This window comes from Vitis riparia, chromosome 19 (genome assembly GCF_004353265.1).
Source record: "Vitis riparia cultivar Riparia Gloire de Montpellier isolate 1030 chromosome 19, EGFV_Vit.rip_1.0, whole genome shotgun sequence".
NCBI lineage: Eukaryota > Viridiplantae > Streptophyta > Magnoliopsida > Vitales > Vitaceae > Vitis > Vitis riparia.
This window is the reverse complement of record NC_048449.1, coordinates 2036301-2059172: the sequence shown is the minus strand read 5'-3', so window position 1 is coordinate 2059172 and position 22872 is coordinate 2036301. Positions and strand designations below refer to the sequence as shown.

The window sequence follows — 22872 nt, the reverse complement described above, 5'->3', positions numbered from 1 at the left end:
AAGAATAGTATATGAGGAAGAACAAGAAGCAAAAGTCTGTAACTGGGTCCATACTGATATTGCTAACTTATAAAAACATTCATGCAGGGAATTGCTTTGCAATTTAGAAAAAAATAATACCGCTCATTGTCAGTTTAACTAACTTATTATATCTACCCTAAAAAGGGACTTCAACAATAACTTATTAACATCAAGTGGCATCGTCATCAAAATGTTCATCTGCACAGGCAAGGGGCTGCAAAACCAGTAGGTTGCAAGGTTATCTACAGGTGCCTCTTGTCTTATTTACAGAAGCTCCCATTCGGAGTCACATGAATCATGGGTAGGAGGTTTCTTTATGTGCACCTGCTCGGTGGTGGAAGGTGGTAAAAGATTTTGTGTGTTTTGGCTGGACCCTCCATCCACATCTCCATACCAAATTGCTAGCTGTTCGTACTCCTTTGCTCTCCTCTTCTTTGAAGTAAAAGCATCCTGGATTCTTTTCTGGTAAAGAGAAGAGATTCACTTAGACTAGATTATCAAAATGACAAAAAAATTATACAAAAGAGTGAGGAATATAACATTCTAATGAAATGCCATTATTAATACACAAGAATTAGGTCATTTTACTTTTTTGGAACCAAACGCCATTAGCATGTATCAATTTCTCGCCATATATCCAAAAGCATTTTTTTTAGAAACATTTTTTTAATATACCTTTTCAGTAGTGCCCAAGGTAGTAGAACTTCAGGCTTCTATGATATGTTGATTGGGACAAGCCGTTACATTTACATAGCACCATCAACGGCCTTGATACAGATAGATAAATAGAGAGAGAGAGAGAGAGAGTACCCTGTATGATCTGAGCTCTCGCAGTCTGCGAGAGACAGCATAAAGTTCTTTGTTGTCCACGAAGACACATTCATCTTCAGGCCCCACCTTGTCAGATAATTCAATAGTATCCATGCCAGAAATATCATCACCAGAGTCACCTGACTGTCCTGCTACAACTTTCTTACATCAGTTTTATGCATCTAAAATGCAACATAGATATTTGTGAAAGGTCAACTATGGAGAAAACCATCTAATACCAGACAGTAGCATGCCCCACCACACACTATGGTGAATCAAGATCGCAAAGGTGCAATAACACTATTAGTACTAGATGTTTTTCCCACCTCCAGTTTTTCATTCAATCAAAGTAGCAGAACCAATGAATGAATATACTACCATCACTTCTTTGAAATGACAAGCACATTCACATGCATAAAGTGAGCTGAACAAACATTAGGCTTGCCTACTGAAGGTCACCCCAGCCCTACACAATGATATCTCAACCTTCACTTTAAGAACCATATCCTCGCCCAAATCTTCAACACAAATCCAGCATTAAGGGGCATTTAGAGTGGTAAAAACTAAGATGTAAAAAATGAATGTTTGCTTTAATAACATCTATAATATGTAGATTCTTGTAAAGTGATGCATTCCAGTTTACTAGGCATTCATAGGTTTCTGGCATGTCCAATGGGACTATCTCCACCTCTATAGCTTCCTTCCCCTTGTACAAGATTTACAAGATGGAGAATTCTATCTAGCAACCAAGGAGTCAAACCTGTCTGGTACTGTCATGCCAATTTCCTATCCTTACATTAAGCTTTGACACTTAACACTTTGGTCCCATAACTTGAATCAAGGAAAAAGCTGCTTCTTAGAAGCAACATAAAAACCATGACCTCTAGTCCAAGCTAGCTTTGGTTTCAAAAACTGCATCCAAGAATCATATTACTTCCTTAGCCTTCATGAATACACCAAAGAGTTACATGATTGAAAATTTGTTACTGCACCTAAACACATCTTAAGAAACATGACCAAGCCACAACATGGTCAAGCCACAAGTCCCCATCCACTCAAGAAGACACAAGTCCAGCAGCAAATTTTATTTAAATAATTTTTGCAATTTCTTGCTTTTAAGAGGTGAAGTGAGCATTTGGTTGCATTGCAATTTCTTTTCTTTCCAAAAACAGTAAATGATCAGTTGAATCCATTTTTTTTCTCATTTTTTAAGCAAAAGAAACATGGTTGGTAAACTATAATAATTTTTTATTTACAAAATCTAAACACAGTAAAAATGCACTTGGATAAAGTTACCAAATTCCCATTTTTTATTGGGGGAAGAGGGCTGAAGGGCAGCAATTGCAACAGTGACAGTTATGCCAGTGTCGCACAGTGGTATATGGTCATGTTTAACAATTAGCACTGCTGCAACTGCAAGACTTCAGAATAAACTTTGGAACACAAATTTCTTTTCTCCAGAAGTTTTGGAATTTTAGAGAATAATAATAAAGGTTCACCAAACACATTTTTGCAGTTAATACTTTTTTTTCAGAAAACAAAATCAGAAAATGGCAGCACAACCAAACCAGACTGGAAAACAGTTATTTTTATCCAAATACCAGCACAAGATTTAATCAAGGTGAAATAACCCATTTTTTGGAACCAAACAGCAGAAATATGGGTCTCACATTTAATCTTCTTTTCCACAGATTTCTCAACAATCAAACAGAACATAAATATGACATATAATAGTTCTAAGTAAAAAAAAGAAAATAAAGAAAGAAAAGATGAGTTCACATCATATATTTCCATCACATACCAAGTTGAAAAGAAATAAAAGCCTCTAATTGAGTAGACTCCCAGCTCTGATCACACTTATTTCCAGTAGACCCAGACTGAGGTGCTGTGTCATTAATTTTGGAGGTGTCTAAACCTGCCAAAACATAAATTAAGAAAGAAAACTATGATAGGAAGAAAAGTGAAACTGTAATTTTAGAAGATTCACATAATACCCACCATTTGATTCCACACCACAGAGGGAAGCATGTCCTGTCTCAGCCGACCCATTCAGGTAGGGTGCAATAGGGACTGAGTTGAAAGATGGAAGATTGCTGGGGACATCAGGAACACAAAGAGCATCCCCAACTGGATTACAAATTTTCTCTTCTTTAATGAGAAAGTTTGCTGGTGAAAGTTTGGACAGATCATAAGCTTCTGTTGCCAGGGAATTACTGGAGTAAACAAGTTCCATGTTGGCTATTTTGTTCTCACTAGAGTGTTCAGAGGACAAAAGAGTGCTCAAACGATCAGAAACACAATCAGTTTCATCTTCAGAATCACTACATGTTGTTCCCAATTTTTTGGAGGATTGGAACCCTCCATCATGAACTGATAAAGCAGCTGCCTTGTTTTCACAAGTTTCAACTGAAAGGACTTGTTCAGCAGATGGGAGAGGATTCAAAGGATCAGATGCACAGCCAGTTTCATCTGCAGAGTCACTACAAGTTTTTCCCAATTTTTCAGGGGATTGGAACCCCTCACCATGAACTGAACAAGCAGGTGCTTTGTTCTCATAAGTTTCAACTGGAAGGACTTGTTCAGTCAACAGGAGAGGATTCAATGGATCAGATGCAGAGTCAGTTTCATCTGCAGAGTTACTACAACTTGCTCCCAATTTTTCCAGGGGTTGGAACCCTTCACAATGAACTGAACAAGCAGGTGCTTTGTTCTCACAAGTTTCAACTGGAAGGACTTGTTCAGCAGACAGGAGAGGGTTCAAAGGATCAGATGCACAGTCAGTTTCATCTGCGGAGTTACTACAACTTGTTCCCAATTTTTGGGGAGATTGGAACCCCTCACCATGAACTGAACAAGCAGGTGTTTTGATCTCACAAGTTTCAACTAAAAGGACTTGTTCAGCATACAGGGGAGGATTCGAAGGATCAGATGCACAGTCAGTTTCATCTGCAGAGTTACTACAACTTGTTCCCAATTTTTGGGGCAATTGGAACCCTTCACCATGAACCGAACAAGCAGGTGCTTTGTTCTCACAAATTTCAACTAAAAGGACTTGTTCAGCAGACAGGAGAGGATTCAAAGGATCAGATGCACAGTCAGTTTCATCTGCAGATTTAATACAAGTTGTTCCAAATTTTTGAGGGGATTGGAACCCTTCACCATGAGCTGAACACACAAGGGCTTTGTTGCCGCAAGTTTCAACTGAAAGGACTTGTTCAGCAGATAGGAGAGGATTTGACGGATCAGATGCAGAGTCAGTTTCATCTGCAGAGTTACTACAAGTTGTTCCCAATTTTTGGGGGGATTGGAACCCTTCACCATGAACTGAACAACCAGGTGTTTTTTTCTCACAAGATTCAACTGAAAAGGCTAATTCAGAAGACCAGAGAGTACTCAAATGATCAGAAATAGACTCAGTTTCATCAGCAGAGTTACTACAAATCTTTCCCACATTTTGGAGGGATTGAAACTCTTCACCATGAACAGAACAAGTAGGCGTTTTGATCTCACAAGACTCAACTGAAGAGGCCAGTCCAGAAGACCAGACCATACTCAAATGATCAGAAATGCACTTAGTTTCATTTGTAGGGTTATCAGAAGTTGTTCCTATTTTTTGGAGGGATCGGAACCTTTCACCATAAACTGAACAAGCAGATGCTTTGTCCTCACAAGATTCAACCGAACAGGCTAGTTCAGAAGACAAGGGATCATTCAAATAGTCAGAAACAAACTCAGTTTCAACTGCACAGTTACTTCCCAATTCTTCATGTGATTTCAACCCTTCACCATGAACCGAACAAACAGGTGAAACCTCAGATAGAATCACCTGCGTATTTTCATGATTTTTGTCCACAGATTCACTGGAAAATGATGGTTCATACAAATCTTTCTCACCGCATGAGTTTAACCCCAAAACTTGATGTGAAGATGGCTTCTCCTTCTTGAAATTTTCTTCAACACCCACATCTGGGTTTTCATATTTTGGAACATCACCATTCTCTACTAAAGACAAGCTGAACTCTTCTCCGTCAATGGAATTCATAGAAAGTTCAGGCATCAGTTCAACTATAAGGTGAAGCTCACTGAAAGATAATCCATCAGCCCATGCGTTCTCCATGGGACCAATTGCATCCAGATCCACAGGTAGCTCTTTAGCATCAGTATCTACAAGATTTTCCTCAATACCTGTCAATGACTTAATATAGGTTCTGTTCTCATCATTTTGTTTCAGAGGCACTGCTTCAGCTTCATGTTCTACAGGATCCACTGAAGGAGGAAGTAACTCTTGCACAACATCAGAACAGAACTTTTTCATACTTTCACCTCCTGTCTGGACCTGGTTTTCAACATGCTTAACTGGATCCTATAAACAGAAACAATTAAAATAAAGAAGGAATTGATAGCTTCAGTGAATGAATTATATTTTCTGGAATGAACCTAAATTAACAGGTACTGCACAAACCCAGCCAAGAGCTGTCAGTGTGCATGGCATTCCAAACATCTATTAAAATGGGAAAGTAATTTACCTGTGCATTTTCATGATTTTCGTCCACATATTCACTGGACAATGATGGTTCACAAAAATCTTTCTCACCACATGAGTTTAACCCCAAAACTTGATGTGAAGATGGCTTCTCCTTCTTGAAATTTTCTTCAACATCCACATCTGGGTTTTCATATATTGGAACATCGCCATTTTCTCCTAAAGACAAGCTGAACTCTTCTCCTTCAATGGAATTCATAGAAAGTTCAGGCATCAGTTCATCTACAACAAGGTGAAGCCCACTGAAAGATAATCCATCAGCCCATACTTTCTCCATGGGACCAAATGCATCCAGACCCACAGATAACTCTTTAAAATCAATATCTACAAGATTTTCCTCAATACCTGTCAATGACTTTATATAGGTTCTGTTCTCATCATTTTGTTTCAGAGGCACTGCTTCAGCTTCATGTTCTACAGGATCCACTGAAGAAGGAAGTAACTCTTGCACAACATCAGAACAGAACTTTTTCATACTTTCACAACCTGTCTGGACCTGGTTTTCAACATACTTAACTGGATCCTGTAAATGGAAACAATTTAAATAAAGAAGGAATTGATAGCTTCAGTGAAAGAATTATATTTTCTGCAATGAACCTAAATTAACAGGTACTGCACAAACTCAGCCAAGAGCTGTCAGCATGCATGGCATTCCAAACATCTATTAAAATGGGTAAGTAATTTACCCCCACCCACACATGACACCAAATCATATCCCATGGAACTAACAGAAAATGATAAAAGAAGTAAAGCCATGATAGTGAACACTTAGAAAAATAAAAAGAAAAGAATTATACCTGACTCACTATATTATCAACCTCCTGGCATATAGCCTCAAACTTCTGATATATGTTCCCAACCCAGGCTATACCTTTAAATTTTAAATCCATGGCAGACATTTATTATATTGCTGGAATCGATGTCTTGGAAACCTCAACCTTTGCAAAATGTAAAAGAACAGCACAATTCCAAGTCTAGGATGATGCTGTAAAACTGCAGAACAAAAGTTTTGTCAAGACTCAGACAAATTAGATTTTCTGAATACCAATTATGTCATATTTTTCTTGCTAGAAAAATGTATGAAAGCTAAAATAAAAAAGAATCCCCACAAAAGATGCCATATGAACTAGATAAATAAACATTTCACAATGCTTAAAAATGCTACAAAATCCAATATTCAAAAGGAGATATCTGGATCCATCATTCCAATCTTCCCAAACGTATGAAATAAGAAAGGCAAGTGTATTTCTAATTTGTACCAACTACTTTCAAGATGGAATTTGTGGGAAGGAAACAATAGGAAGGATTTATTTATCCTCTAAAGCGCCTCTATAGCATTTCCCTTGTCAGTCTAGTGCGATAAAACTTGATAACTTGTAAAGGTGAAGAAGCAGAATTTACAGATAAAACAAGAAAATGAAGTGTGTGCAAGACACATTAAATTGGGCAAAGCCTAGGGCTTAAATGGAAAACAAAAGAAAACAAAAAAAAAAAAAAGGAAAGAAAGAAAAAAGAAAGCACCCTGAGTTGTCAAACTAAGAAGAAAAAGGACCAAACAGTGTAAACCAATATAAGTTGAGGTGGTTATAAAAGTGAACCAACAGGGCATAAGAACATAGGCTTAAAATCAATATAACTTTGACCGAAAATAAGTTTCCTGACAGAAATCAATAACAATTATCACTCAAGAATGGAGCTATCAAAGATATATTTGTTAAGCCTAGAAGACCTTACCTGTGTAACCGGAAAGTCAGAGCTGGCTGGATATGATAGTAAAACCATGGTTCAGTTAAAGCACAGAATCCAGCTTACCCCAGCAAAGTCTGACAGAGCAAGATTAATTCATCATCTTGTTGCAAATGCACAAATAAACTTATTGACTTTCAACGACATGGCAGCAAGATTCCAAAAATGATGTAAATTAATATACTGGTATAAACAGAAACATCTTGGAGGTGACGTGAGGTTCAATCCAAGAAAACAGATAAAGAACAGATCCCACAAACATCAACAACAATAGTAAAGAACAGCCACAGTGGCTTTTAAGGCCTCCAGTACTAGATTATAAGTGGTTGACATTCATGTCTTTAACTTAATAATTCATTATCACAATAAAATAGGCAATTTTAACTCTGATTTCCTAGCTAACAGAACGTGATCTTATGTCAACATACCAATTGTATTGGAACCCATCATCATACAGAGAGCCCAAGTCCACAAAATTATATACACACGAGCACAACATAGACAAAAACACACTCACAAACATTTTTCTACTCTTGAACATCAAGTTAAAATTGTAATGAACCCAAATGCTAGGCACCCAACAACATATACAATCCAAAAACTTTCATACTTTGCTTCTTCATATGATGAAAAAAAAACAGTACACAAGACTAACATATTGTATCTTTCCAATAATTGAACATTATGCATATGAGCATACAAACAAAAGATTTTCTTCAGCCTCAAATGATAAAAAGAAAATTAATAATAATAAAAAATTTTGAACTAAATGCAACCAAAATGAATTCCCGAACACATAAACCTCGTAAACATGTACAATTAAAAGATGTTATCAAACTCCATAAACCCAGAAACTCAAAAAACATCAAAATTCAAAACTTTACATCGTTTTCTCAGTCCAAATAACCAAAACCAAAAACAAGCGAGAGTACTACATTATTATCTTCCCCAATCATCACCAAACAGTACACACCCATATCCTCACAAGCGCAAATTTCCAAGTCACAATATTATGAAAAAAATAAAAATAATCTTATAAAAAAAAAAAGATATACCCGACTGTGAAAAATTTAAAAACCTGCATTGTTTTCATAGTATACCATAAGAATTATGCAAAAAGGTGCTGAATTTCACCATTCCATTTTCTTACAGTACTATATTTATGCGAATTGACAGTGGAAAAAACACAATGTTACCAAGAACTGAGTCAACACGACGGAAAAGCCTCTCCAACATTGCAAAAAAAAACAAAGAAAATTGAACCATAAACCCTACACAAACTGAACATAAAAGCCCCAAATTCAACGCAAATAAGCCGAGTAAGAAGGACGGCGAATAAGTGATGGGCTTACCAGTGACCTTAGATCGCCGTCGACGACGACGGAGACGCGATCGTCGCCGGTGAGGGCTCGACGCGAGAGGTTTTAGAAGACACAGGAGGTTTATGAGAGTGGGGCTTCAGCCATATAAGGAGTTTCAGTTATGTCATTATGTTTAGCACTATATAAAACGACGTCGTTTCGATAATCTCCAAACGGTGTCGCTTTCCGCAATCACTGTTAACCTCCCACTTGATCGGCTCTAGATGCAAATACCTAACGCTAAATTTGGGAAGGCAAGTGGGTTTTCTCTTTAATTTTTTCAAAAAAAATTATTTTTCTTAATTTGTAATTTTTTCTAAACTTAAATAAAAAAGTAAACAAATTTATCCCACAGTTATTATTTTGCTAAATTGTCCCATTATTAGGGATGTTTGGTTAGAGGGAAAGTATCAATTGGGTTAGAAATTAAAAGAGCAATATATTGATAATTGGATTGAAAAGAAGAAAATTTGAGAGAATTTTTTTGGAATAAAGTAAAGAACTTGGAATAATTCATTTAATAATTTTGTTTCCTCATATTTAAAAGATAATTTTCTTCTCATCCATTTTTTTAATTTTTTTTTTTTAAAAGTGAAGTTAATGATTAAAAAAATTAAAAAATTATTTTTCCATACTTATTTAAACCTATTTTTTTATTATTTTTCTTAGTTTAAAATTTTATAAATTACTAATTAATTTTCATTACATTTACTTTAATTAATTTATATTGTTAGTGATGATAATTTTTTTAATTAAATTTTAATGTTAAGTAATCGAAAATAAATTTCATTATTTCATAATTAATATTTTTATGATTGGATTTACACTTAATGACTATTTAGTATGTATTTTTGAAAGGCATCCAGAAAAAAGTTTATTTAGAAGGATCTCCCCATATATTAGTTAAATTTATATATAATTTTTTTTATTTTTGAAAAAATGAGATTTGATTCCCTGATATAAAAATATATGAAAAAAAAATTTTCAAACATTTTAAATTAATATTATCTTCAACTATTTAAAAATAATTTATATTACATACAACTTTTACCAAGTCATCCAAATATTCCCCAAAATACCTTTCAACTATCTTCCAATTCTAATCCTAAATATTCTATTTGGGTTTTAAATAATTTCTGTTATTTTACATATTTATATAAATATTTCTTAAAATAATCATTAAAAATCAAATTAAAACAATAAAAAATAACTACAAGAATTTCTTCAAAACACCATATTTTCTATTATTAATAAAAAAATACATTATTAAAAACAGAAAATAAAAAACAATTTTTCATCATGTGTTTTCTATACTTTTTATTGTGGAGAACAAAAAATTATTTTAAAAAAAATTCCCAAAATTGTCTAATTTTCATCCCACTCTTGTGTTGATTCATTTGTTTAACAATAACCAATGAACTAATTTTACAACTAAAATTAAAAAATATAGGCTTTGATTGCCAACTATTTTTTAAACCAGTATTTTTGTTTCACAAAAAAAAAAAACCAAAAGAATAAAAAAACAAAAAGCAAAATACATTTTACAACTTTTAGTTGTTTTTGAGAATCATTTTGAAAAATAATTATATACATGAAAAATAATCAAATTAAAAACAAAGCACCAATGGGTAAAACACATTTAAAAACATAAAAATCATGTTAAAAGGCATTTCAATTCTCAAATAGACATTGAAAATCAGTTTTCAAAAACCATTCTCAGAAACAATCAAAACTGTTTTCGAAAACACTTCTCGAAAAAGATAGTTAACATGTTTGATAGTGATTTTAGAAAGTGTTTCTATTCTTTTTAACACTTAAAATTTTTTATCTTTTAAGCATAAAAAATACTAAAAACACTTCTTAAAATCACTACCAAAAGCACTTTAAATCATTAAATTATTCATCTAATGGAAAAGAGGACCCAATTTTCTTCCAATAAAAATCTTCTACATTTTCTATTTCCCATCTCTTCCAATACGAGTCTATGGAGCCTCATGATGCTTCAATTTCAAACTAACAAAATTAAAAGGGAAAAAAGGAAAAGTGAACAATAGCTCACAAAAAATGGACTTAAATTAAAAACCAAAAAAAAAAAAAAAGTAAAGTTACATACAAAGGTTCCTCCATGTCATGGGTTTTTCCAAAATGCAGTAAAATATTATCTGCCTACACATTTCAGAAAACTCAGAACCAATTTGAACTGCAATTGCTGGGGGGACCGGATTGAATTTCTGCAAATGTTAGTATGTGAAATAATTCACATATGAACACATGTTCACATCATTGTTCTGTCATGCCCAGCGGACTCAAGAGACAAGACACCAGAGGTTTTCCGGCACAAATTTCACAGAAATTTGAACAATTGATGAGAGGAGGAACATTAACATTAATCCGAATCAACGTGAAAACACAATTACTTAAAATAAGAAGGAAACAACTAAAACTGATGATCAATGTCACATGAACCTAAAACAGTCACTTGAATGAAAAAGGTAACCCAGATTGATCCAAGAATACACAAATGGTCATAATAATAGATGCAAGGTTTGGCCTATTTGACAAGGGACTTTAAGGACAGGAAGCAGAACAGTCTCCTACAAGACATTGAGCTTCTGGCACACAAATCTTGAGTACTAGGGATACAACAGGTCATTCAATAACAAAGCCACTACATTTTGGGAATTCAACAGTTTTCATACACACTCAACTTCATAATAAATCAGAAACAAAAGTCTGGACAAGGCAACCAAAAGGGAACAGAAGTGTAGGACAGGCAATAACACCATTTCTGCACAATCCAAATTTCCCACAGAATCATCACTGGTGCAAATACAAGGTACAAACTCATGGAATCTTTTCAATGAAACAAAAACACCCACTAAAATAACTCCAAACCTCATGACCCTATGAATTTAGGCACATCTAGAAAAATGGACAAACCAGAACAGGGAGCATAATCAAATATGCATCAAGAAGCCAAAAGGAAAGCAAAACCACCAAAGACCATACCAAATATTCCACCACATCGTCCATCAACATCTATACCATTATCTTCTTTTTTTTCCTTGATAAGCACACAAACATCCATAGCATTATGAATAGTCGATTCTCATGTACCTCTCCTTGGCAGATTTCATATTAGATTTTACAAAGCAAGAAAGGTGTTTAAAACTGGATTGTATTTTAAATGGAAATTGAAAGGTAAATGAAGAAGGGCAAATAAAGGAAATTACACAAAAGGAAAGAAAATAAATACAAGGGGCATAGTTGTTAAGGACTTATTATGCACAACATAATTAATAAAATCTAGCATATCTTAACCTTAAGATACATAAATGATACATGATATGATGCATGATACAAAACAATACATACATCTTTTAACTATTTTTCAGTTCCTAAGAAAAATCATATTCAAATTTTTTTTTTTCCTTAAAAGAATCATAATTTTTTTTTTGATAGATAAACGCACAAGGATAAATTAGATAAAGGGTGCTTGAAAGGCGACCCAGAGCATACAGGGAGTATACAAGCGTCATCTAAAAACAGGAAACAAAAGGGACAAGCACTCACCAGCCCTCAACAAGAACCCAACCAGTCCACAAAGTTAAACAAAGTTAAGGGGCCCACAACTATAGAAGATTTAGCCCAAGAAAAGATATTACAAATAAAGGAATTTTTCAATCTTTGAACCAACAGGACCTCATTATAAAAAAACTATCCTATTTCTTTCCTTCCAAATCGTCCAAAATAAGCAAAGAGGAGCTGCCCGCCAAACCTTTCTATGCTTCTCGTCCTTAAAAGAATCATAATATTACTTGTTAAACAACTATACCCAAAAAGCTACATTCCTATTGTGGAGTGCAAGTGCATGAAATGTTCAAAGTGAATTTATTCTTGCAATGAACATTATAGAATTGTCATGTAAATTGTTTGAATATTAACATTGAAAAAATGGTAATTGTTGAATAAATTTTTTACTATATATATATATATCAACAATACTAAGACATATATATCAACAATACATATAAGTATACATGTGATTAATCTATGCTTTAAACTCATTTTATTAAATTAAAATCTTCCAAACTCCATTGATCAATGTTTTTAAATGGTACAGCATAATTTAACTCCTTAGATCCAATTATCTCTCTTGAAATTGATTCTATATTATTCTACACTTCATGCTTCCAATATAAATGTATTTCACCCATGTAAGCATTTATTTATTTATTTATTTTGTTTTTTGCATGAAGAACTACACGTGGATACAATATAAGATACCAAAAAAAAAAAAAAAGAGGATGTGTTTCACAAGGCAACAACTATGACAAGGAATTATCTACAACACAATAGTACGTGTGAATATAATATAATATATATTATTTGTGTGATGACATGCATAGGAGCGATGGTTTAGTTGTGCATATCAAGAAGACCCTATCCTTTTTCACACCCCCCCCCTTTCTCTCTCTCTCTCTCATATTGAGGGGGAGATTAAGAAGCACCACACTGAACAAAAGTCATGCCATTCCCTAGGCATAGGGTTTGTGAAGATATTAGCTATTTGATTATGAGGGAGACAAGGCATAGGAGAATATTTTGCAAAAGATAATGGATATGGTGTAGATCTACTTCAACATACTTGATAAACTCATGATAGAGAGTATTCAAGGCAAGGATAGTACCAATGTTGTTTGCTTAAAATGGTGTAGTTGATATAACAAGAACCTTTGGATCTTGAATAAGTTCTTGAAACCAAACATTTTCAAAACTATCTCAATACAAAATCGTACTTAGACTTCATCAATGATTCTGATAGCCAACCTTACTTCTTACACTTCCAAGATATTAAAAAGTCCTCTAAAAACATACACCAATGGTCCATGAAACATCAAGTGTCTAGGCACCTTGCCCGACAACGTAGCTGATGAGGAAAAAAGAGGAGTATGGATGCAATGAACGCTAATGAATGACACTATGGTAAGGACAAGTTGTCGAGTATGTGACACAAATAAATGAATGTTGTGGAACACCAGGTCTAGTAATGGTAACAAATATCATATATGAGATTCCTACCTAAGGCATTGGTATAACGAAAGATTAAAAATAGAAGCACCATAGTCACATTAGATTGGTCAATTGGATCAAATCTAGAGTAATGCTATTGGCTAATAATAATACCAATATTGGAATAGGACACTTCTAATACTAAAGGAATATGTACCAAGAATTTTCATACAAAAAGATGAATGAAGAAATTGTTTCAACTCTTTAATGCCTTTGCTATCACCGCCCATAATGTTTATACCATCACGTATATTAACAAAACAATGAGGTCATTTAAAGTTTTCCTTGAAATCCAATGATGAAATGAGGTTCCATTGAAATCTAATTCAGCTATAATTGATCGAATCTTAGCAATCCAGCATAAGGAGCTTGTTTCCATTCATGAAGTGATTTTTTAAGCTGGCAAACATGATTTTGTGTCATCTATGGATATTAAGGAGGAACCCCATGTAAACAATTTCTTTAAGATTGTGTTGAAGAAATGCATTCTTTACATCTATTTGGCGTGAAGAAAAATGGTTGACAGATGCTAATAGCCAAAAAGGTTCGCACATTAATACAAAAGACCCATTGAATTTTCTCTCAACAGAAAAACAAAAAATCCATTAACTCAAGTGATTGAAGAATCTAGAGGACCAACAACCAAACACCAAGCATGATTATCTTCTAACACCCAAAGTTTTGCCCCCATTGTCATACCCTAACATTCATGTACCACCTTGCTTATAGTCAATTCAAACTTGTCAAACCATGCATTGGAGTTCATTTTAATCCATAAAGATATTTTTTGATAAACATGATTATGGTTTGAAAATGGTTATCCAAGGGATTAATTCCTGTACACAATTTCTTTAAGATTGGTTCAGAGAAATGCATTCTTTACATCCATTTGGTATAAAGATAAATGGTTGACACATGCAATAGGTAAAATCGCTCACCCCATCATCATTTAGGCAACTAGTATTGAAGTCTCTTCATGGTCAATTTTGTACCCTCATTCACAATTGTGGTCCATTAATTGAGTCATACCCAAAGAGCCACTTTAACTTAAAATATCAAAATCCATGTAATCTTAATAATTGAAGAATTTGGAGGTGTAGGAACAAAACCCTTCCCAAGTATTATTACCTTGCAAGGCTTGGAATTTCACTTCCATTCAATATTCATGTTCCATTGCTTGCTTATAGTGTGTAGGAATATGAACTTTGGAGACTAATGATGTTATGGTATGGTTGCCTACAAAGGATGGTACTTTTTCTATTAAGTCCTATTTCTCTTTGGCAAATAGGAAAGCAGAGTAGCTACCTTATGGAATTGTTTGGAATTCTTGGGTGCCTCTGAGAATCAACTTTGTTGCTTGGGAAGCAACTTGAGACAAGATTCTAGATCAACTCACAAGGAGGGGCTGGAAGATTCTTAATAGATGCTTCTTGTGTAAGGAAGAAGAAGAAACAAGTGACTATATCCTCATTCATTGTTCAAAAACTTGTCTTCTGTAGCAACTGATCTTTGCACTTTTCGATATTTAATGGGTGATGCACTGTTCAGTTAGAGAGATCCTTCTGAGCTGGCATAGGTCCTTTGTTGGTAAAAAAGAGGAAAAAGACTTGGAAGGTTGTTCTATTGTATTTGTTTCAGACTTTATGGCAGGAGAGGAATAAAAGGGCTAATGACAACTATGAAAGCATAGACCACACAATTAAAAATTCTTTTTGGTATCTTTTTTTGGATTGGGTTAGATTGTATATTGACGATGGTTCTTTATCGTTGTTAAACTTTGTTGATTGGATAGATTTTTGGTAAGAGCGCGATAGCAAGTTTTTATGTCTTCACACCCTTTTTAGTCTTTTATCTATTTTGTATACATTGTGTATACTCTCCTTTTCTTAATACAAATCTTCTTTACCTATATATATATATAAATAAAGGAGTATGGACTTTCTCCAAAGAAGAAATACCATATTGTTAAGGTGAATAGTTGTATGTTGTTGGAGATCTTATTAGGAGTGTAGATTGACCAAAGTGCTTCCTAGGTTATGTATCTCAATAGGAGGTTCAAAGGTTGATGACGGATTTAAACTTTTAAGGGTCTTTAGAAATCTAGATGAGGTGTTGGTACACAAAAATTAGTAGTAGGCAAGAAAAAGAGGACTCTTGATTCCTCAATTGGAATGGAAGATGAGCCAATGAATTCATAGCTTTAAGAGTTATTGAAGAAGAGCAGCATAGCACTTGATATGAGGGATCATAACAAATAAATTGAATTTGATCTTCCACATACAAGGTTTTAAAAGAAGCAACAAAGGTATGTACAGCTGGATTGTACCTCACATAAGAACTATATAAGTGAGAGAATAACAATAAGGGAAATCACACCCAAGGAAAGAATACACAAATACAATGAACTACATGCAAGACGAGAAATCCATATGAAAAACCTATGCTAGTCATATCTAGGAGTATGATCTAGTATTTCATTGGATTAACAAGATGGCCCTATTCTAGTTCACATGGTCAATCTCAATTGGCATGAACTTGGATTCCATAAGAAAGGATAGGCAACAAAGGGATAAAATTGATTTTAGTTTAAGCAAGTGCATTCAAATTCCTTACTTTATTGGCTACAGACTACAGTGTCAACCATCAGACAATCCAACTAAACAAAACCTTTACAAATCATATATGGGCATGAAATGAAAATACTAAAGGAAGACAAAATCCAACACAACTAAAAAAGTTGAATCGTATTTTTAATAAGAAAATAAAAGTTGTATCAAGAAGGGGGAGTGGATGTTGGATATTTAGGAAGTGAATTGCGTGCACTAAAAAAAAATATATCAACAACAACAAAGACAAAGGCCCTCTTACAATCTAGCCCTGTCCCCAAGAAATTGACACACTCCCAACCAAACCCCACAACCCACCCTCTAGAAAACCCCAAGAAAGAAAAGTTAAAAAAAAAAAGGTTTAGCCCCTCAAACAATCAAACAAGACCTTTACAAAGAACTCCTTTAAAGCCTCAGCCAAGCATTCAATGTCCTCAAAAATTCTATGAGCATTAAATTCTTGACCAACAAAGGTATCACACAAGAAAACCAAAAGAAAGAGAATACAAGATGCTAAAAAATGTGACCCCTGCAATGTATGAGATAAAGGTTAGCCAAGTCCTCCTTCCACTTACACAAGCCACAATAGCAAACCAAGGACTGACAAACCCCCTCATCATTTATCACTATAGTTATTTACCTTGAGCTTTACTCCTTCCACTACTATCCATAGCATACTTACTTCTTACATTATCCATTTGTCGGTAATTTAAATTTTAGACAGATCATTTCTTATGAAAAAATGCTGACAGCCATAAGGTATACAAAATTATAAATACATATTTTACCCATATGCAACCATAGCTATAGCTCATCTCACACCAAACCACATGAGCACCACCCAAATTAAGAGAGCCAAACAAACCACCACACAGGGAAAATTGCAAGAATGTAAAAGAACAGTTTTAATATCAACCACCATACACTTAGGCAGTAAAACTTAAATCCAATACTTATAATATGAAAATTATATTATTTATAATATAAAAGCCAAAAGGCACATTGGTTTCAGATAAGAAGTACAGAAACTAGTCTAACTCAGTAACTGACTACCATCATCACTCAGAAATGATCCACATGTCAAAGGTGCAGATGAACTGAAGAAGTGGCCTTTAATGCACAGGTAATAAACTCATCAAACGAGAATTTATACGGTCTCCATTCACGCAATCACCAGAACCACTAAAAGCATCTGCGCCCAAAAAGCTGTCAAACACCTGAATCAAACATCCATTCACAATTCAATCCATCATTTCACATTCATCATGCAAAACAGAGCTCATGCTAACTTAAAGCAAATTATAAAAAAAGCAAACAACTACTGCACCTTCTTATAGAAGCAGCTGAATACATGATATACTAAATTTCTTCCCAACCAACCAATAAGTGCAAAATGATTTCATATAATTCAAGGAATTGATAATCTAATTTCTACATTTAAATCTTAAAAACAAGACCAGCATGCAAACAAGCAGCCAGATACATATGGTCCTAATTCCTATCCACTTCATGTTTATTACTCAGTCAGAAAGGGACAGCTTCTTATTCAGAATTAAAACAATAACTTTTATTAAAAAAAGTTCCAAGTCCGATTTTGAATCATAGCAATTTGAATAGAAGTTCAAAATCTAATTTCAAATTATAGTAAATAATTCAAACCAATAACAATTTTCTTTCTTTAACGCACAGAGATTAGCAGAAACCTATGACAAAAATATATTCAAGGAGAACAAAGTGGAGCAAAAAAAAATTACATAGCATACACAGGACATGTATATCAAGTTTCCTTCCTATTTTTGGTGCACCTGTTTGTGGGGTGGGAGTAGAGGGGGAAGGGGGTATGGGGGGTACTACTGAAAAGGTCATTTGAACTGCCAAGCCAACAAGCAGGACCTGGATGTCACCTCTATAAAGGCCCAAACATACAGCTCAGCAACAGCCATAGATAACTCCAGATTCCTAACCTAATATACATCTATCCTTACGTAAGCAGGCTCTGAACCAAGCAAGATCCAACCTAGATGCACCTACAGATAAAACAGCCATATAAAACAGCACTAAATACAACTGGAGCCATATACTAACATCCCAACAACAATCACTTATTAACGGGATCCAGAGGCAACAAGAAGATGCTAGCTTTAGGTTCTTGGAGTTGAGAATTGCAGGAGCAAGAGATTTCCATGAACAGGATCTATATGGGAATTCTCCCAGGCAGCCACAAATCTGAAAATATTGAGGTGGGAAACTCAAGTCCTTTGTTTTTACTCAAGTTCTGTAAATTTGTATTGAGTCCTTGATGTGGGAAACTCATATACAGTATACTAACTTAAATCTAAAAGCCTCAAGTTCATTTCATGGCTATTTTAAGTATTCTAACAAAGCTCAAAAAATGTATTGTAACTCATTCAGTACATCTAAAGCATAAACATGCAACATGATCAAGCAACATAGATAACAAGAAGCAGAGAGTAACTACAAGAAGTTTCCATGCTTAATAATACCCATGCAAAGAATTCTTAATTTAATGCAAACATTGGAATGGTAATAAATAGAAGAAACCCCAACAAAACTAATGATGTAAAATCAATACTGGATGCCAAACCCAACTGCCCCCACCCTCCTTCATTTTCCCTCTTGTTAAAGCTCATTCATAATCAGTAAGAATGCCACACTCTTCAAAAATATGTCCCCATACACCATTTTGATTTTACCTCCTTAAAAGACATTTTGCTGTGTAAAGATTCTGCTCCTTAAAGGTCAATATTTGTGTTTATTTTTATTCTGAACTTCACCATAAATATTGGCAAAGAACAAATTCTTATTCTAAGAAATAACAACAAACTTGAAGATCATCAGAACTGATTCTGGAAAAGTGAGTTCTCCACAACATTCTATTTAGTGTTCACCGCTTCCTCACAGGTGCTAAAGTGATATACAACAAAATGAGACACAAAATAAAATAAAATAAACTAAAGAGGTTATAAAAACAAGTACAGTGCCCCCAGCGCTCTCTTATAATTATTCTCTTGTTAGAATTCATTCCATGTTATGACCCTGCAAGAGTGCCAAACTCCTCAAGAGTCCCCCAAACCATATTTATTTTAACTCCCTAACAACATCTAGGTTGGAGAGATTGTGCTCCCTTAAGATAGTTGTATGCTGTATTCAACCAGAAAAAAACAAGAACAAATTAAGGCAACTAATTATCTAGTCAGCCTTCAGGAAAGACTAACTGTTTTTCAACTAATATGCAGTCCACTCTCTGCTGCCCATAGAATGAATATAAAGCACTACATAACTCATCTGTGAAGACAATTTCTTCAAACCAAATTCCTCTTTCTGAAGACAAATTCAAGTAATTTTCAATACTCAACTTCCCCATGCTGTGGGTGGCTGAGATGCCATACAACAGCCCTACCATTAATCAAGCTAGAATGGAAGCAATATCAATGGAAGATTTTTATGCACAAATGTCAAACCAAAAACAACACCAATTTCTGGAAAGGTATCATTAAAAAGAAAAAAATATATATATTACTGCTTTCTGGAAAAGAAGAGAAAAAAATGTAGTAGTGGAAACCAAGACACCAAGAAGTCCTCCCACAATGCAGTAGAAACAAAATACCTTCCCATGTAACATTTAAAAGTAATAAATCCTACAACGCATGACTAACAACTCACTCAGCTAACACTTTGGCTTTAACTTCCTAACATCTACACTACAAGCTAACCCACAATTGAAACATTGAAATAACCATACACCCGGTTAAAACCACAAACTAAGCAACAGCAAAGAATGGTTTTCCATATATACAATCTTTGTAGGGTTCCCTGAGGCCTAGCTCAGGTGGCCAAGGGTTAGGGTGAGGATGAGGAAGGTTTCAGATTTGATTCCATATTTCTTTTTTAAGAAGGAAAAAAATACCCAAAAAAAAAAAGGAACCCAACAAAAAAAATTGTACAATCCATAGTTTTCCAAACAAGTTCACCAAAAAGGATTCTTGTCTAAAACTTGTTTAGAAAAGCCAGGTTGTTAAAAGTCCAATCCCCTTTGTCATCTGCATTTACAACTCAACTATGGAATACATACACCACAGTATAATAGCTAAATTATATATCATTAAATGAAAAACCTGATAAAATTTTGGTAAGACCATATTTGAGCACCTAACCTAGTCAAATTTCAGGCAGAACTAAGTGTTCAACCCAAATTTTGTCATCCAAAAGAAACCATTAGAATGCCATGTATCAGATTAATCAAGCACTCATAACCCCCAACAAACCCACCAACACCTCCAAAGTCGCATCACTATCTGCTCTGCTCAGGTATAAAACACCCATCCTTACAAATTCAATTAATTCATGTCTAAAGATATGAAAGAGACAAAAGGAATGACAAGAATTGATGAATACCGCAAAACATACATTCCTGTACAGGAAGAAATCATCAGAAAGCAACATGCATAGCAAGTAATTTGACAATAAATTACAAGACAACAATGAAAATTGAAACAAAGCCTTGAATTGTCCCTTAGAAAGCTAGCCATATAAAACAATTATAAAAATAAGAGAAAGCAAAGGCAAAAAACACAAATCAAGCACAAATGGAAACACAGACACACGGACAAGCAATGCAAAGAAGGCACAAGGATCACCATACAAGATCCATGGAGAGGAGAAGACAAGGAAAAGAAATAATCAACTAGGACATTTACAAAGTCAGAAGAGTGGGAGGTCTTCACATATGAAGCACAAACATAGCAAGACAGTCAAACTAATCATCAAAGCACGCAAAATTCCTACTTCTCCCAAGTGACAGACAAAATCATAAAAACCAATCTGAAGCCTGAAAACATAAAAATGCAGAAACTACCTCAATAGTAAGGGGGGCCGCTTGGGTACATTCCCCCTGGTGGAACCCTAGGCACCGGAGACGTCCCTGCTGGCTGATGGATCTGGCTAGGATAGGCCGAGGAAGATGACAGGCTATAGTGCCCACTATCAGGATACCCACCTGAAGGCATTCCAACAGTACTCGGTGGCAACCTATACAATGAAGACCCACCTCCAGCAACGCCCAGTGCACCACCAGCCACTCCTAATGCCCCAGCAGCACCTCCCAATCCTCCAGCTCCGCCCAACCCGCTATAGCCTGCTGAATTGGGCCCTCCATAGTGGGCAGAACCATAAGGACCACCCAACCCAGCACCATACCCAGCACTGCCACCCAAAGATGATGGAACCTGACTTGACAACCCCGGCCCACCACCGAGCGATGATGGCAAGGATGAGTTCAAAGGATGGTGATGACCCAACGGTGGAGGGCCACCGGAAAACCCACCATACGCAGAAATCCCACCTGGCCCACCAGGATACTGCGAACCAAGAGAACCGGGCATAGACCCCTGTGGTGGCCCTCCAAGCCCGTCACCGTGTCCCGCTTCTCCAGGAACCCCAGTTGGCGCCTGAGCAGGACCTCCGGTCTTCCCCTTCTTCCCCTCTATCGCCAATTTGCAAACCAGTTGCCTCCCATCGATCATCTTCGTTGGATCGACTAAAGCGGCCTGCGCCGCCTCAGCAGTCTTGTACACAAAAAGAGCGAAGCCCCTCGACTTCCCTGTCTGCTTATCAAACCCTAACGGCCCCTCCTCAATTTCCCCATAGGACGAAAAGTGCGCCAACAGCCTATCCGCTGGCATATCCACCGGCACGTTCGCCACATAAATCTTCCGCATGGACACATCCACCGCCGACGCGTTCGAGGCCGGACCCGACAACCCGGAAGCCGCAAGCTGCGTAACCGTCATCCTCCCATCAATTTTCTTGCTGGGCTCCTTCAAAGCCAGCAAAGCCCCATCCACGTGCTTGAACGTCACAAACCCGTAACCCTTACTCTTTGCCGTGACCTTATCGAGAATCACCACGGCCTCTTCGAGCTCGCCGTAGGCAGAAAAGAGCTGGCGAAGCCCTTCAGTGGTGGTGTCCCAGCCGAGGCCGCGAATGAACAACTTGCGCTGGGTGAGGTCGCGGTCGGCGATAGATCGGATGGCGTCGAGGACGTCGAGGTGGCGGACGGCGGCGTTCTGGAGGATCTCGAGAAGTTGATCGTGACCGAAGGGCTCGATTATTTTGCGGGCGTCTTCGGGAGCAAGCTTGGTGAGGGAGTCGCCGTCGGTGGATACGAGGCCGTTTTCGTCCATCTTCCTCTTCTTGGTGGCGTCCATGGTAGTGAAAACCCTAACCCTAGAGAGATCCTCGGTTAAACCCTAACCCTAGTGGAGAACTCAGACAGCTGTTGAAGAGTAAAGACTTGGGAATGTGAGCAGCGTGTTCGGAAGGTGCCGTTTATAGGACTTGGAGTTGGGCTTGGAATTGGGCTTGGGCCGGCCAGAATTAGTCCTAATAAGTATTCAGGGTCCGTTTGATTTTCCCACCTATAATCTTTAAAGTAAAATAAAATAAAATAAAACAAAGTTATATTTTTTTAAACTGATTTGATTTGTTCTTAAAGGCCACCGAATCTTAAGATGGTTTGTTTGAGAATGTTTTTTATTTGAAAAAAATGTTTTCAAAAACAGTTTTATAATAATTTATAAAATAAAAGTCTATTTAAGAACTTTAAATGCTTTCAATTTGTTTTTTATGTTTTCAAATATTTTTTAAAAATTAATTTTATTTGTATTGAATCAATTGATTTATTTTCAATTAT

The 22872-nt window shown here is 35.8% G+C and overlaps 2 protein-coding genes across 6 annotated transcripts; both read right to left on the bottom strand.

Moving 5' to 3' along the window:
- Positions 1 to 35: 35 nt before the first annotated feature.
- Positions 36 to 8579, bottom strand: LOC117908976. 4 transcript variants are annotated; one of them, XM_034822853.1, is made up of 9 exons: positions 8473 to 8579; positions 7109 to 7197; positions 6172 to 6367; positions 5720 to 5897; positions 5358 to 5557; positions 2830 to 5194; positions 2633 to 2746; positions 832 to 983; positions 36 to 483 (listed from the first exon to the last, which is right to left on the bottom strand). In XM_034822853.1, the coding sequence occupies exons 3-9, from the start codon at positions 6271 to 6273 to the stop codon at positions 286 to 288; spliced, it is 3309 nt and encodes a 1102-aa protein (XP_034678744.1). In that variant the 5' UTR covers positions 6274 to 6367; positions 7109 to 7197; positions 8473 to 8579; the 3' UTR covers positions 36 to 285. The 4 variants fall into 4 exon arrangements, with proteins under 4 accessions (XP_034678744.1, XP_034678741.1, XP_034678742.1 ...); XM_034822850.1 differs by having other exon boundaries at positions 5358 to 5897; XM_034822851.1 differs by having other exon boundaries at positions 832 to 980; positions 5358 to 5897.
- An 8473-nt stretch (positions 8580 to 17052) lies between these two features.
- LOC117909373 (UBP1-associated protein 2C) lies at positions 17053 to 22467 on the bottom strand. 2 transcript variants are annotated; one of them, XM_034823392.1, is made up of 2 exons: positions 21037 to 22467; positions 17053 to 17377 (listed from the first exon to the last, which is right to left on the bottom strand). In XM_034823392.1, the coding sequence occupies exon 1, from the start codon at positions 22385 to 22387 to the stop codon at positions 21038 to 21040; it is 1350 nt and encodes a 449-aa protein (XP_034679283.1). In that variant the 5' UTR covers positions 22388 to 22467; the 3' UTR covers positions 17053 to 17377; position 21037. The 2 variants fall into 2 exon arrangements, with proteins under 2 accessions (XP_034679283.1, XP_034679284.1); XM_034823393.1 differs by having other exon boundaries at positions 17053 to 17366.
- Between the last annotated feature and the right edge of the window lie 405 nt (positions 22468 to 22872).

Bases quoted from the DNA above. Each gene is read 5' to 3' on its own strand.
- LOC117908976 (XM_034822850.1), bottom strand. From the start codon at position 6,273: ATGTCTGCCATGGATTTAAAATTTAAAGGTATAGCCTGGGTTGGGAAC. The intron at 5,898-6,171 runs GTATAATTCTTT...TTCCATTTACAG, and splicing joins TTGATAATATAGTGAGTCAG to GATCCAGTTAAGTATGTTGA. The intron at 484-831 runs GTACTCTCTCTC...TCTCTTTACCAG, and splicing joins GAGAGCTCAGATCATACAGG to AAAAGAATCCAGGATGCTTT.
- LOC117909373 (XM_034823392.1), bottom strand. From the start codon at position 22,387: ATGGACGCCACCAAGAAGAGGAAGATGGACGAAAACGGCCTCGTATCC.